At 38.6% G+C, this 16,705-nt stretch overlaps 1 protein-coding gene across 1 annotated transcript; it reads right to left on the bottom strand.

The window, feature by feature from the left end:
* Positions 1–3,452: 3,452 nt before the first annotated feature.
* Positions 3,453–6,051, bottom strand: LOC145782934 (uncharacterized). The gene is made up of 3 exons (XM_082594695.1): positions 5,153–6,051; positions 4,244–5,009; positions 3,453–4,115 (listed from the first exon to the last, which is right to left on the bottom strand). The coding sequence occupies exons 1-3, from the start codon at positions 6,049–6,051 to the stop codon at positions 3,453–3,455; spliced, it is 2,328 nt and encodes a 775-aa protein (XP_082450821.1).
* Between the last annotated feature and the right edge of the window lie 10,654 nt (positions 6,052–16,705).

The raw sequence follows: 16,705 nt of genomic DNA, 5'->3' as shown, positions 1-16,705 counted from the left end.
TTACATTAGTAGTAATGTAGAGGTGGGGTAAAGTGGACCAGTGGTGATCCACTTTACCCCGTCATAAATATTTTTTCTTGTTTATGATTTCTTGACCGAATTAGGTGCTGTGTTACTTATAATCTTGTAGCTTATTTTACACAACAGCTGTGTAGGCCTAATTAGCACTCAAGTGGATAGTTGTTCTGATATGGTTGGTTGGTTATTGAATCTTTATCCTCGGACTGACAAAGCCTTGATAGGCTATTTCTGGTAGTTTCGCACACTTGTAGAGGCTCTTGACGCAGGGCCGGTTACCGAGATTGGCTGAGTGAAGTTTCCGATTGCTAACGTGTTGTTGCCTGAAATTATTCCATCCATTAAGTACCGCTAAATGGAGAGCAGTCCTGAAATGCGTTGCTCAAGCGCACATCCCAAGAGTCGAACCAGCGCCGTGTAATCTTGAGCCGGGCTCGTAACCACTGAGCTAACGGGGCGGAATATCCCACCAATCATGATCGAGTAGACGAGCTGGTTCTTAACTTAGTTATATTCTTGTTTTTCAGAATGCCTCGTTATCACCAAAGGACATCCTGTGGGCGTATGAAGCCTGTGCTGGTTGCAATGAAGAGGATGACAACTTTATCTGTGAACTCCGTTTTTAAAAAAAATTTTCAAAGTTTGATTCGTAATGGACTTATGAACTGCAGTTTTGAAGTTTCATAATGTCATCGCTAATGATGCTAGTTGTAAATAATTTGATTGCGTGGAAAAAAATTACGGAATTTGCTCAAAACTTACAACGGTCCAGTTTACCCCACATATGTGGGGTAAAGTGGATTATTGGAGGTAATTTTAAAATTAAAAAAATTTATATAAAAAAGCTGGCAGTCATCAAAAGTGCACTTTAAAAATTGTCGAAATATGTTAGAGTTAACGCTCAAATAAAAAAAGTTAATTTTTTTGGTAAAATCAGTGAACTGTACTGAATTAACCCTTAGGTATTCCACTTTACCCCACCTTCCCCTACTGTAAAGTTTAAACCCTAAACTACAGGTTAACTCCACGAGTTGCCAACAAGTGGCCAAAGTTTTCGTCTACTGCCTGAACTGAATTGCAGATCACTTCTCCTAGTCTGGTCGCTTAAGTGCTAGTTGCCCTATACTCCACTCTATTTCAAATACCACTAGGTTGGCAAAAGTATAATGATACAACTAAAGACACAATAAGACACAAACACAAACTATGAGAAACAATTACAATAAAAATGGCAGCTCTTACCTTCACAATAGACGAAGCAAAAAGAAGGTAGCCACTTTAACAAGTCGAAATTCTGCCACTGAAATTGACTACAATGCAAGCGCCAACCAATCAGAAAGTGTTATAAGAGGCTACCGTCCAATTGTGACTCTTCTAGCACTCACCCAGAGAGTTAATGCTTGTTTTGAACTTTATTTGGTAATTACAGAAGAAAAAGAGCAATAGCAGTGGTGAGAATCGAACACGCGTCAACGAAATTATTACTTTCTATCCCTAACCCTAACCCCTAAGCCAACCTGCTGACAAAAAATCAATCACTTAATTTGCTTTCTATGATCTTCTTTTCGAAATTTTTTACGTCACTAAAACCGTAGCTTATGATTGGTTGGCGGTTTCATTCTAATCAATTTCAGTGGCAGAATTTCGACTTGTTAAAGTGGCTACCCAAAAAGAAAGAGCTACCAGCAAAATGCGAATATCGTGCGCTCGAAAATCAACCGAGCGTGAAACAATTTAATCATTTAAGAAAGGGAGTCGAGTTTCTAACATACCGGCCCCGAAAATGCGTATGACATTTTCTACTTTGTGAAATAGACGAGACTAAACATAATGTACTGGGTGATCGTAACCTGTTTACATAGCCTGACATCAGAAATTCAAGCCTGACCAAAGTGGCCAACAGAAAAAATGCGTATGAATAAAATGAAATACACACAAGGACCCATCTTACAATTCTATACACAATAAGGCTCCTAGGAGTAACGACATCGACGGATAGGAAAGCTGATGCTAGGCTTCAATGTCACACTGCACAACTTCAAGGTAAAGTAGGCTACATGTAACAAACTTAAGCCACTTTGGCTGAAGACATAAAATTGAAAACACGCATAACTTGTCACCATTGTCAGCGGTATCAGAGCATGCCGAGGCAGCGAGTGATACAGTGGAAAATAGAGACCAGTAGGCTATCAGTATACGAAATTCTCACATGCCACAGCAACGTCGAGATGAATCGATAACGAGCGTCCACACAAATAAACACCAATACAGGCATGCAACAGTGACTGGAACATAATATTACGTAGTCGTTTCACTCAAGATTAAAACGTCATTCTAATGTTGAGTGAAGCCTTCAGTCACGCTACAACTGAGAAGCACTGTAGCACTTAAGTCAGCCACAAAACCGGAGATAAACAATAGCTGAGATAAGGTCAGAAGTAATTAGCCAGTTTAACTGAATGAAGAGTTCTCGAAGGCAATAAAATTATTAAAATAATCGGCACAGGTTTTGGTACTAAGTCACATTACAGAAACTAGTTAGCAATCGAATCCTGAATAGACATGAGTGACAATCTAATTCAAACCAATCCCACACAACCGTAATACGAAAATACAACTCAAGTTTCTAACCTACATGAGGTCATGACACAAATAACGCAAGCATGCACATTATGCGACCATTGTCACCTGTGTCCGAGCATGCAAAAACAGCGCATGACATAGCCGAGAATGGTGGCCCAAAAACTCATCAATGAGCGTACCAACTTGAGGACGTAGGAAGCAAATGTTACTTCATCAGTTGCGATGCTCACCAGTTAACACAAGGCCAAGGTAGCAAAACAAGAAAACTGACATGAGATACTACGCAGATATGCTTCACCCAACATCAAACGTGGTTGTGATGTAAAGTGAAATCTCCATGGTCATAAAACAAGCAATTAAACAGCGATGTTAATTGGCACCTGATCAACATTACCGTAAATAAGGTGCTACTAGTTAGCGTAACCAACTAACAATAGATAAACAAACTAACAATGTTGTCACCGCCACCACCGTAAACAAACTAATAAACACTTAATGAAGACATAGCATTAGATAAAAGCTAACCGGTATCGCAACAGTCTTTATAAACAGTTCAAATTCAACCATGTAAATGTCCTTCAAGTAGACAAATTTTCCTGATGTCTCTCATGAGCACTGAATCTGCTGTACGCACACGGACTCTCCGTACAAGAACCGTCTTTCATGATGGGCTTGGATTACCGTGTCCGTGAATCGGTGCTTACTTGGTAGAATGATCGGATGCATAGCTTCGAAGGAGAGAGCCGAATTTTGAAGACGACCATCTATTCGCATGACGCCGTTGAGCACAAAAGGGCTGAGTTGACGCAATTCCTGAAAATGTTTAGCATTCCGCATTTCTTTGTCAGGGATTAATCTTTCTGTCGAATTAATCTTTTCTTTCGATTAATCTTTCTAGTCGAATCGTTTAATTCATCTGAGCTCAAACGTCCAATGGGCGGACAAGAACCTTTCAAATGTTTCCACTTCAAAAACTGCTTCCATCTTAACAACCAGGCAGTTGAGCGTTGTACGGTCTTGTACTCGGAGCACAGTGCTAGCAGATCATGCAGATAGTTTAAAGTAGAGGTGACGACAGTGCAGACAGTTGTCTTCTTCAATTCCGGGTCACTGAGGGAAAGTTGATTAATACAGTTCGGTTGTTCAGGCCAATTATCCTCTGGCATAAGCAAAAACCGTGGCCCATTAAACCACAAGTCAGCAACATCAGCCTTGTCAGGCATTAACCCACGTGACGCAATATCAGCGGGATTTTCTTCAGTAGGAACATGGCGCCACTGACGGGGTACAGTATGTGTGTGAATTTGTTGCAGGCGGTTGGCCACGAAAGTTTGAAAACAGGTGGAAACATTGTTAATATACTGAAGCACAATCGTCGCGTCTGTCCACAAAACTACGCTATCAAAATTGAAGTCCATTTCGCGACAAATGAACGAACACAACTTTACGGCGATGGTGGCGGCGGTCAATTCTAGGCGCGGGATGGTTACCGGCTTGAGAGGGGCGACACGGGACTTTCCCATACAAAACATGTTGTCAATGTGACCGTTGGCATATACAATACGAATGTACTGTAGCATGCGACACCGTAGCCTATGCCGCTGGCATCACTAAATACGTGCAATCCAACATGGCTGATTACCTGCTCCTGACGTTTGAGGCTTCGATGGATGGAAATACCACCAAGATGAGGAAGTCCATTCAGCCAAGCCTCCCACGTCTGTCTTCGCGACTCTTCGAGCGGTTCATCCCAGGCCGTTCCGCTCTGACACGCTTCCTGCAAAAGCTTACGGGCTGGCAGGATAAAGGGCTGCACAAACCCCAGGACATCGTACACCTGGCTAACCATAGACAGCAGACCTCTTCTAGTAAATGGTTTTTGTTCTATGTTAACCTTTACCGAAAAACAATCCGACGCGATGTTCCAATAGACACCCAAGGCCTGCTCCGTTGGTAAGTCATGCAGACTCAGGTCCAACACCGACGACGCTCGATCTGCTTCTGGAATAGAGCTCATTACGTCAACCCTATTTGAAAGAAATTTGGTAAGGTTAAACCCACCACTGGCCAAAAGTCCTTTTAATTGGGTAATTGCTGTGACAGCTTCCTGGGAAGTGTTGTACGACTTAAGAAGGTCATCTACATAAAAAATTTTATCTACAGTTTGTAATACTTCCTCAGTAGCTGCAGTTACGTTGTCACTGGCAGTTTTCTTGAGGGCAAACGCAGCACAACTCGGAGAGCATGTAGCTCCAAAGACCAGAACGTTCATCCTGTAGTCGACCGGGGTCTGGCTCATATCTCCATCCGGCCACCACAAAAATCGAAGGGCATCTCTGTCCTTCTCAGACACAAAGACCTGGTGAAACATGGCCTTTATGTCTGCTGCTACAGCGACATTACCTTGCCTGAATCGCAACAAAACACCAGTTAAATTATTGTTGAGGTCTGGTCCCTGTAAGAGTTTATCATTTAAGGAAACGTTTTGAAACTTAGCGGCACAGTCGAATACTACAAGAACTTTTTTCCGGTGCAATGGTGAGGCAGGTACCAGACGGTATCCGAACACTGTAATTTATCATCAGGCACACGACTAGCATAACCACTTTGAATGTAATCATTAACTTTCTCGCAATACTTACTGTGCAAGTCCGGATTTGCACTTAACTTACGTTTCAGACCTCCAAGACGCTTTTCTGCCACAAGTCGGTTGTTAGGCAGTGTCGCATTCTCCTTCCATGGCAGTTCCATCTCATAGTGGTCTCCTTGCTTGCGAATGGTGTGTTCCATAACCTTCAATGCTTGCCGGTCATTCAAAGAGGGCGCACCTATTTGGGGTTCATCGATGTCCTGAAAATCCTGATTTAAAATGTTAATTATCTGCTGACATGAGCTGTCAGCAGGTGACGACTTAACGAACAAGCATGTCGAGCAAACACCATTTGCGTCTGATACTGACTCGTAGTCTGACCCAAAAATAGTCCATCCCAGAGCAGTATGTAGCGCAAATGGCTGCCCAAACTGACCATACCTTTGCTCAGACGTTCTAAACATCTCATGAGCATTAGCCCCTATTAGCAACTCTACCTTTTTTGACTGCAATTGGGGAAGGTTTACATCTGCCAAGTGAGGATAACCTTTCAACGAATTGGCACCAGGGATGTTATCTTCCAAATGAGGCAACTCTCTTAGCACTCTACACGAAGGAATTCTAAAGGATTGATCCTCATTTATTCCCTGAACACACAACTTTCCTGCACTTATTCCACACTTGCTTACCCCACTAATGCCTTGCAGCTCAATATCATCCCTTTTTGTCTGCAATTTTAGTTTACGAACCAGGCTTGTGCTACACAGGCATGTTGTTGAGCCTGTGTCCAACATAGCATATGTGGTAACGAATGAGTTTGAGCCTTCTTCCCACACTTTTACAGGGACAATGTTAAGCATAGCAGCACCCTTGATACAACTAAAGACACAATAAGACACAAACACAAACTATGAGAAACAATTACAATAAAAATGGCAGCTCTTACCTTCACAATAGACGGTAGCCACTTTAACAAGTCGAAATTCTGCCACTGAAATTGACTACAATGCAACCGCCAACCAATCAGAACGTGTTATAAGAGGCTACCGTCCAATTGTGACCCTTCTAGCACTCATCCAGAGAGTTAATGCTTGTTTTGAACTTTATTTGGTAATTATAGAAGAAAAAGAGCAATAGCAGTGGTGAGAATCGAACACGCGTCAATGAAATGACTACTTTCTAGCCCTAACCCTAACCCCTAAGCCAACCAGCTGACAAAAAATCCATCACTTAATTTGCTTTCTATGATCTTCTTTTCGCTATTTTTTACGTCACTTAAACCGTAGCTTATGATTGGTTGGCGGTTTCATTCTAGTCAATTTCAGTGGCAGAATTTCGACTTGTTAAAGTGGCTACCACAATAGACGAAGCAAAAAGAAACAGCTACCAGCAAAATGCGAATATCGTGCGCTCGAAAATCAACCGAGCGTGAAACAATTTAATCATTTAAGAAAGGGAGTCGAGTTTCTAACACCTACATTTATGGAAAAGACTCTATTGTTGTTGAGTCTGATCACAAACCAATTGAATCAATTATGAAGAAGCCATTGTGCAAAGCTCCGTCTCGACTTCAACGTTTAATGCTTTGTTTGCAGCCATACGATTTAAAAATCAAATTTGTTCCAAGAAAAGAAATGTACCTATAGCTGATACTTTATCACGTGCTTATCTCAATGTTGTGCCAGACAATGAATTGAATGATGACCTTGTTCGTGTAATCCACACTCTTATAACTAGCCTTCCAGTTACGCCATCTCGCATGGACGAGCTTATTGAGGCTACAGAGCGAGATGCAGGTCTAAAAAAGGTCAAAAGCTATTGCAAAAATGGAATGGCCTCGTGCACAAAGAGACGTTCCAGTCGAAGCTAGAAGTTACTGGAATATGCGTGACATATTGCGTGAAGCCGAACATTTAATAATGGCCAACGATCGAATCGTTGTTCCAGTCGAGTTACGATCGTTTATGTTGAATTTAATCCATGAAAGCCACTTTGGAATGGAAAAATGCAAATCCAGAGCGCAGGACTTGCTTTATTGGCCTAGGATGTTATCAGACATCGAAAACATTGTTGCAAAATGCAATCCCAGCTAGAAATTTTACGTGTATTACACGTAGATTCTACGTACCTTGGGTCGTGTATTATACGTTAATTTTCACGTATAATACACGCATATGTGTCGACACTATTTCACGTGTATTACACGTATATTTGGTGGTGGATTTTACGTGTTTTACGCCCGCATTACACCTAATTTCTTCGTATCTGACAACACTAATACACGTGTTTTCCACGTATATTTGGTGGTGGATTTTACGTGTTTTACAGCCGCATTACACCTAATTTTCTCGTATCTGACACGTAGATTCTACGTTCCTTGGGTCGTGTATTATACGTTAATTTTCACGTATAATACACGTATAAGTGTCGATACTATTTCACGTGAATTACACGTATATTTGGTGGTGGATTTTACGTGTTTTTACACCCACATTCTACCTAATTTCCGCGTACCGTATCTGAAATCAACAATTTAACACATTTGTATTTATTTAACACATTTGTATAACACATATTGTTATAAGAGGCTACTGTCCGATTGTGACCCTTCTAGCACTCATTCGGAGAGTTAATGCTTGTTTTGAACTTTATTTGGAATTAGAGAAGAAAAAGAGAAATAGCAGTGGTGGGAATCGAACCCGCGTCAATGAAATGACTACTTTCTAGCCCTAACCTTACCCCCTAAGCCAACCAGCTGACAAAAAATCCATCACTTAATTTGCTTTCTATCATCTTCTTTTCGCCATTTTTACGTCACTAAAACCGGAGCTTATGATTGGTTGGCGGTTTCATTCTAGTCATTTTTAGTGGCAGAATTTCGACTTGTTAAAGTGGCTACCGTACCAAACCTTAGTAAGTAATTGTTTAATATCAGTAAGCGAGACCACTTAAATTTACACTAAGAACTATCGTTAAAAGATCACATTAATTTGCGACTAAAAAATGTCATGAAGTTTCCTTTTTACATAACGTAATAAAAACGTGTAAAGACACCTACAAAAACACATAATCTAACTTATATCCTAAAAAATGCGGAGGAGCGTGGTTGACACCAATCTACTTGAGTGGAGAATTCTTTCTGTTTATACCGTCCTTGGGAGGTAGTTTTACCTAACACAGATTAAAAATTGCCCAAATGAACGAAAGAACTTCAACACGTTTAATATACGTGGAAAGCACGTGTTACTTTTCAACAGATGGAAACGTGCAATACACGTGGAAACAACATATAATCAACATACAAAAAATTCCGGTAAAACATCCTTCTGCTGGGGTAAACATTTTTTCTCTTTTGTATGCCCTCTTCTGGGTGTGATTTTACCTTTATACCTTAAAAATTAGTCAAATAATCATAGGATTTTGAACACGTGTAATATACGTGGAAAACACGTGTTATTTTTGCAAAAGTTATATTCACAAAATAATCCCTGATAAAACTTCTAGAATCATATTTACACACTAGTCATACTAAATGATAGCTAAAATATGTCTCTAAAAAAATGTTTTTTAAACAAGTGAATTTTTGTTGGTGTACACAAACTCCTTAATAACACCTGAATTCTACCTAAGATACCATACTACCTAAAATCAACCAAAAATCAACGTGTAATATACGTAGCTTTCTAGCTGGGATGTTTGTTGTGCTCATCAGCGAAACAACCAACGTGAACCGCTAGTTTCTCACGAAATTTCAGATGGACGCTTTTTAAAAATTGCTATGGACATAATGACTGTTAAAAATCGCGATTATCTTGTTGTTGTTGACTATTATTCCAAGTACCCTGAGCTGCTTTCCTTAGCTGACAAGACAGCAAAGACTGTTGTAGATCAAGTTAAAAGTGTCTGTGCGAGACACGGTAGGCCTATTCCTGAAGAAATTGTCAGCGACAATATGCCGTTTCGAAGCAAAGAGTTTGTTGAGTTTTGTAAAGAGTATGGTGTTAAGAGTGTTACCTCCAGCCCCGAATATCCTCAGAGTAATGGCCAGGCTGAACGCACTGTTCAGACGTTAAAGAAAATGCTCAAAAAAGCTTTTGATGCAGGCACTGACCCCTATTTAGCTTTGTTAGAGTACCGTAATACACCCATTGCCGGTCTTGGTTACTCACCTGCTCAAATTTTGATGAGTTGTCGTCTTCGCAGTAAATTGCCTATTGCTAACACTTTACTTGTGCCTAAAGTTGTTGATGTGTATGCTGATTTACGCAAACGTCAAAATCGCCAGAAGTCTTATTTTGATCGTCATACAAAACCCTTACCTACTTTGCAGAAAGGAGATAAAGTACGTTATAAAACACGTAATTATTGGAACAATGCTGTTGTTTCGAATGTATGCAATGAACCTCGATCTTACATTGTTTGCAATGAACGTGGACCTCTTCGACGTAATCGTAGACATCTATTGCAAATGCCCGCTGATCCGTACTGTCATGGTGATTTCAATTTTGATCCTGATGAAAACTGTATCGCAAATAATCATGACTTGAATCAAAATGTGCCTGATGTTCGAAATGAATCAAGTACTTCTCGACTTGAAAATAGGACAACGCGATCTGACAGACAAGTTGTCACCCCACAAAGATATCGTGATTGATTTATTCACCGACTTGTGACTTACAAGCATTTGTGTTACTGTTCATATTTCACGATTGTATTTTTATGCTGTGTAAATAATGTTGGCCTATTTGAAGAAGGAAGATGTAACAGATTGAACGATTAGGCCTATAGCGCCATCTACCATTTGTATATATGTGCGGTTACCATCATTATGACAAAATATACATTCTCACGAGTTACTGATGTTAGATGTATGCGCAAGACGCTAGTTTGATGAAGCTATAATTCAGTATAAGAATCAACATATCTTGAGAGATCAAGACGTTACAGTAGAATTGGCTTTTTTTATTTATTAATATTAGAGATAATGTCAAATTATCTGATAAACAGTCTCAAAAGCAGGTGAAAATTAATTTTTAAAGGTGGCGTTGATTTTATTGCAAGAGCTCCTGAAAACAATTTGCATTCTTGATAGCACTCTTGATAACGCAACCATGGCCGATCTTCATAGCAACTGTCCATACAAATCTTAAATATATTAGCTAAAGCTATGTGGGCTAATAAAGCTATAGCCTCAATATATGTTGTTTATTTGTTTTTTGTTTTTTTGTAACATTTTCTTTTTTTATTTTCCCTTTATATCTTAAATTTTTCTGAAGGTGTTGCGACCGTGCCAAATTTCTTTCAAATCAATAACTTACTTCGGTCTCAAGCGTGTTTTAACGTTCGCGTTTTGTCGCTTCTACCCTTTTCTCGACCTTTGCTATGTTGACGTGTATTGTTTTGATATGATGGTCAGAAATAAAAACAACTGAACTGAATTTTGGCGAAAATGTGCTGATGAAAACTGCCGTGAAATGAAGTTGCAACTGTGGAATTTGTGATTCAGTTTGAGAAACTGGCAACATTGTTATTTTTTTTATGAGACCCAAAGCCAGGCTTGCCAGATTGGTCCTTTTGGGGCCAAATTTCACAAATTTGGTCCTTTTTAGAGGTAGTTGGCGCAAAAAAAAATTGTTTTGCCCCTTGGCCCTTTGTTTTCAATATTTGGCTCTTTTTGGAAGCAGGTGGCACATATACTATCAAACTAGCTATTTAAATAAATGTTTTTCGGAAACTCAGACTGAAAAGTGTTATTACGATTTTTTAGACAGTGTTTAGCTGACAATGTTTATGCCAATGCTAAAGATTCGAGTGGAAGCACTGTAGAAGATGAAGATTTGGAATTGTTCTTGTAGAACAGTGGTTCTTAATCTTTTTTCTATGTTTTACCCTTTTAACAAAGATGAATATCAGATTTACCCCCAATTAGATAAAATGGTACCGTACTCATTTATTAAAAAACGAAACAGTTACATTCAATGCGACGGCTGCCCTTGCTTTTTGGCAAAGAGTTATTCAATGTCTGGTACAGTAGGAGATAATGCACAACAAATATTCAATCAATCAATCAATCAATGTTTTATTTGTCAGTAACAGGAACATAGGTACATGTTTGAAATATGCAATATACACAGTACAAAAGTTACACAAGTTCCCATACCGACAGGGAGACAACGAGACGACCATACGGTCTACTAGTCAATTGCCACCCTACGGAAATTACGATTTTGCCATTTAAAATAAGCTTACAAGAGAAAAATAATAATTGAAACGTTCCCGCGCTTCAACAACAGCATACGCATAAAAAAAAAAAACATATTGATGATAACGTAGGCCAAAACACAAAATTCCATGAAGCAAGCAGAGAATAATAAAGTTTCCGAAGCAACTGACAAGTTGGTTTCCATAACATATCACTTACGATGCACTGTAGCTTTGTAAAATTAACGTTTTGATCTCTTTTTTGAAACAATGAAATGATAAGTTTTTTAGCCTACTTGGAACCTCTGACCAGAGCATTGGTCCCAATACCTGCATGGACTTCTTGCCAAATTCTGTGTTTGATCTGTTTATAAAATAATTGTTGCCTGTTTGATATCTTGTGTTATGCTGATGAATAGATGAAGCATTTGTAAATAAATCACAATACGTAGACGGATACTCATTCATATGAACTTTGTACATATGTTTTTTTATTTCAATGTTATGTATGTCTTTTAGTTTCAAGATTAGGGTGACCCAAAAAAAACTAAATTTTGATTTTTAAACTTTTTCTTGTTTAGACCTCTGCATTATGGTCCAAAATGACACCTTGCCAAGTTTTGTTGAGATTGGTCCACATTTGACGCCCTAGCAGTGGGCCGGTACCCCCCGCCGGGTCAAAATTGGCCAATTTGGCTGTATCTCAGCAACCAGTAGGCCTAGAATGCTCAAACTTGGCTTTGAAGAAGCAGAATGCATGGTTTCCTATCTAACTTTCAGAGAGTTTTGGGGTCTAAACTATTTAATTTTTGAAAAAAATGCAAAAAACACATTTTTGACCAAATGTGGCCCCCATAAACGTGTAATGTTCAACTTTTAGTTTAATATGCAACACTAATTGACTAATAACACAAAATTTAAAATGCAAGCAACTTTTGTTTAATCATAGACAAGCTTTATTGCTTTTGCACTTTGGTTTACCACTTAACTTTCAACCACTGACCACTGTAATTACCCATTAAATAATTCAAGACAGCTTTTTTTTCATTTTTTGTATTAGTTTACCACTTAACATTTCTTAAAAATGATTTTGTGGTTGTGTCCAGATTTTTGATAGACAATGACTTCTTGACCATATCTCGAACTTTAGAACGGTAAGCATGAGTGACTTTAATTGCTTTGTCCAACTCGTTCTCACTACTTGGGGCAGAAGCCCTTTCCTCAACATCAGTGACCATGCCCAAAACGCTCTCAACATCATTTGTAGCAGGCAAGTTTTGTAGCAGAGTTTTGACTGATGAAAACTCATCCATATAGTGCCAAGATCTGGGACTTTTATGAGTCAGACATTCAAACTTGGAAAAAACTCTAATGAGTGCAAAAGAGTCTGGTCCGATTAAGTCCGGCAAGTGGGTGGAGTTTTGAATAGTATGCATTTGAACTAAGCCCTTTCCAATAACGGCTCTCTCAGAACTTGATCGAAATGTTTGCATCTTTTGCCACATTCGGACCTTGGTGGATATGCTCAGACGATCACTTGCAAAAGCAAACCAATGTGGCGCTCAATGAGGTACCACAGGTGCAGGTTGAGTTTCACGCGAGCACCAACAGCCATTTCAAAGAAAAGGTCCAGGTAGCCTATGTTGCTTCTTTTAGGAATGGCATTTGTGAGAGCATTCCACATTTCTTAGTCATTCACTTCAGCATTTGTCAAACTTGGAGATATAAACCAATATTTAACATAAAAAAGCGTTAACATACTAGAAAAAAGAAGCCAGTTCTTGCAGTGGTACTGAAATGTTTAAATAATGGGGCAGAAGTGTTGGTTGATGTGATTGTGATAAACACGACGGACTCAAGTAGATCAAAGAATGAAACAAGAAACGTGATTGAAGCACTGAATGCTGTCAATTTCGACATAAAATAGTCTGGGGTCTTGTTTTTGACACAACTGCAGTAAATAGTGGTTAGAAAAGCGGTGTCACCGTTCAATTTCAAAGCCATATATGACACAGTATCCTTTAACTAGCCTGCAGGCATCATATCATGGAGCTTGTTAGTGGTGGAGCAGCTTCAGTGGTCTACGGTGACACAGAATCACCACATGAAGCTGTATTTAAAAGCTTTGCAGAAGTTTGGGTGAACAATATAAATGTTTAAGTTTATGAAACTTTCCAAGCGAACAACAGAAAATTGAATAGAATTAAAGAATCGGTTCTAGATTTCTTGTTCAGTTAGCTTCAAAATGGAATAAACATACGAGAAGATTACAAAAAGTTGGCTAAATTGTCCTTTCTTTTTCTTGATAGTACTTTCCGGCGTGGATACAATATTATACGTTCAAGGCTCCGAAGATCATCAAAGATCATTTATACCATTCAAATTACCTTGTTCAAGCAGCAGTTATCAGAAAATCCAGCTTTTACAAAAGATTGCGGCCTTTGGAATATATATTCACTGGCTGCTTTTTTAACACTTTTTTATGTTAAATATTGGTTTACATCCCCTAGTTTGACAAATGCTGCAGCGTATGACTTAGAAATGTGGAACACTCTCAAAAATGACATTCAGCTCACCTCTAAAAGAAGCAACTTAGGCTACCTGGACCTTTTCCTTGAAATGGCTGTTGCTGCACGCATGAAACTCAACCTGCACCTGTGGTACCTCATTGAGCGCCACGTTGTGTTTGCTTTTGCAAGTGATCGTCTGAGCATATCCACCAAGGTCCGAATGTGGCAAAAGATGCAAACATTTCGATCAAGTTCTGTGAGAGCCGTTATTGGTAAGGAATTACACTAGAATTTTTCCCAAATTTGAATGTCTGACTCATAAAAGTCTCAGATCTTGGCATCATATGGAGGAGTTTTCATCGTTCAAAGCTCTGTTACAGAACATGCCTGCTACAAATGATGTTGTGGAGAGCGTTTTGGGCATGGTCACTGATGTTGAGGAAAGGGTTTCTGCTCTAAATAGTGAGAAAGAGTTGGACAAAGCAATTAAAGTCACTCATGCTTACCGTTCCAAAGTTCGAGATATGGCCAAGAAGTCATTGTCCACCAAAAATACAAAAAATTAAAAAAAAAACTGTCTTGAACTAAAGTTGAACTAAAGTGGTAAACCAAAGTGCAAAAGCAATAAAGCTTGTCCATGATTAAACAAAAGTTGCTTGTATTTTAAATTTTGTGTTATTAGTCAATTAGTGCTGTATATTAAACTAAAAGTTGAACATTACACGTTTATGGGGCCACATTTGGTCAAAAATGTGTTTTTTGCATTTTTTTCATAAACTAAATGGTTTAGACCCCAAAACCCTCTGGAAGTAAGATAGGAAACCATGCATTCTGCTTCTTCAAAGCCAAGTTTGAGCATTCTAGGCCTACCGGTTGCTGAGATACAGCCAGATTGGCCGATTTTGACCCGGCGGGGGGTACCGGCCCACTGCTAGGGCGTCAAATGTGGACCAATCTCAACAAAACTTGGCAAGGTGTCATTTTGGACCATAATGCAGAGGTCTAAACAAGAAAAAGTTTAACAATCAAAATTTATTTTTTTTTGGGTCACCCTATTCAAGATGTTCATTTTGAAAAATAAAAAATTAGTGTGAGCATAGTAATTTTGTTTCGTAATTATTCTTATAACCTTTTTTTGTAATTTTATTAATGGATCCAGTGCACTGTCACAGGCCTTTCCCCAGCTTGAAATACAATATTGCAAATGACAGTAAATCAAAGCGTGATACACATCTTTAAAAGTGTCTGTGTTGACATAATTTCTGAGTTTAAGCAACGCCCATGAACCTTTTGCTACTTTTCCGCAAATTTTATCTATGTGATATTTCCATGTTAATTTGTTATCTATGTAAACGCCAAGGTATTTTATTTGATCTTTTTGTTGAATGCTTGTGTTACCAATGTTAATGTTAAAATTTTTTATGTATTTTTTATTTGTTATTAGCATGTATTCAGTTTTTGAGAAATTTAATGATAATCTATTAAGCTTCAACCAGTTGTAAACTTTTTGCATTTCGGCATTCACATTGTTCTGCAAATTTATTTCACATTTGTTGTTCATCGTAAGATTGGTGTCGTCAGCAAATAGTTTAACATTCATGTTTGTTGAATTTGGTAAGTCATTTATATACAGTAAGAAAAGAAGGGGTCCCAATGTCGATCCTTGGGGCACACCGCAGGTAACCTGTCTTGAGTTTGAAGAGATTCCATTGACGACCGTGTGCTGTAGACGATTGCTGATATAGCTTTTTAACAATTGTAATGGAAGGCCCCGAAAACCGTATGTTTGCAGTTTCTGTATGAGAATATTGTGATCAACTGTGTCGAAGGCTTTAGCTAAATCAAGAAATACAGAGCAAGTTGTATTTTTATTATCTAGGTTAGTTAAGATGTTATCACAAACGTTTGACACAGCTAACGAAGTGGAATATTGTGGTCTAAATCCATACTGATGTGGTGTGATCAGGTCTTTTTTTGTTAGATAATTGTACATTTGTTCATACAGGCATTTTTCGAATATTTTGGTGAAGGGGGACAATAGTGATATGGGCCTATAGTTGGAACAATTTTTCCTGGAGCCACTTTTGAAGATTGGGGTAACTTGAGCGACCTTTAGTACATCAGGATATACACCTTTATCGATACACTCATTGAATAAGTTGGTGAGGAAAGGGGCGATTATTGGTGAGGATAGTTTGACAAATCTTTTCCATCATGTCCTGTACTTTTAGAGACAGAAAGATTATTAAGATGTTTTAATACTTCTTCTTGATTGACGGGTTTTAGGAAAAAGGAGAATGGGACACTTTGCAATTTCAATAATGAGCCAGGAGACGGTAGAGGGATTTTAGATGCCATGGAAGGACCAATTTCTGTGAAATAATCATTAAAACAGTTACTTATTTGTGCAGGGTCAGAGATTTTTTCATTGTCAGTGCTAATTATTTCTTCTGGTATGTGAGCTGTGTGCTTATGTTTGTACTTGATGATGTCATTTATGGTTTTCCATATTTTTCCAGTGTTGTGCTTGCTTTGCGTAATAAGAAAACTGTAATAAATTTTTTTTGCTTGCTCTTTGGTATGAGTAAGTATATTTCTGTACTTTTTGTATGTTGCTTGTGCAGAAGTGTTTGTTGGGTCTTTTATTTTTAAGTGATATAGTCTGTTTTTAGTTTTGATGGAGTTCAAAATTCCTTTTGTTATCCATGGTTTGGTCTTGAGTTTTCTTTCTCTTCGAGACAACAATCGTAAAGGTGCATGCTTGTTTAAAGTGTCATTAAAAGTGTCGATGAAATGATTAAAT

The sequence above is a fragment of the Aplidium turbinatum genome, chromosome 14, assembly GCF_918807975.1.
Source record: "Aplidium turbinatum chromosome 14, kaAplTurb1.1, whole genome shotgun sequence".
Lineage (NCBI taxonomy): Eukaryota > Metazoa > Chordata > Ascidiacea > Aplousobranchia > Polyclinidae > Aplidium > Aplidium turbinatum.
This window is presented reverse-complemented; position numbering and strand designations above follow the sequence as displayed.

Excerpts from the sequence above, each read along its gene's own strand:
- LOC145782934 (XM_082594695.1), bottom strand. The coding sequence starts at position 6,051 with ATGCTTAACATTGTCCCTGTAAAAGTGTGGGAAGAAGGCTCAAACTCA. Across the intron at positions 5,010-5,152 it reads CAGTGTTCGGATACCGTCTG|GCAAGGTAATGTCGCTGTAG; the intron begins GTACCTGCCTCA and ends GTTGCGATTCAG. Across the intron at positions 4,116-4,243 it reads GCCTCAAACGTCAGGAGCAG|TCCCGTGTCGCCCCTCTCAA; the intron begins GTAATCAGCCAT and ends TGTATGGGAAAG.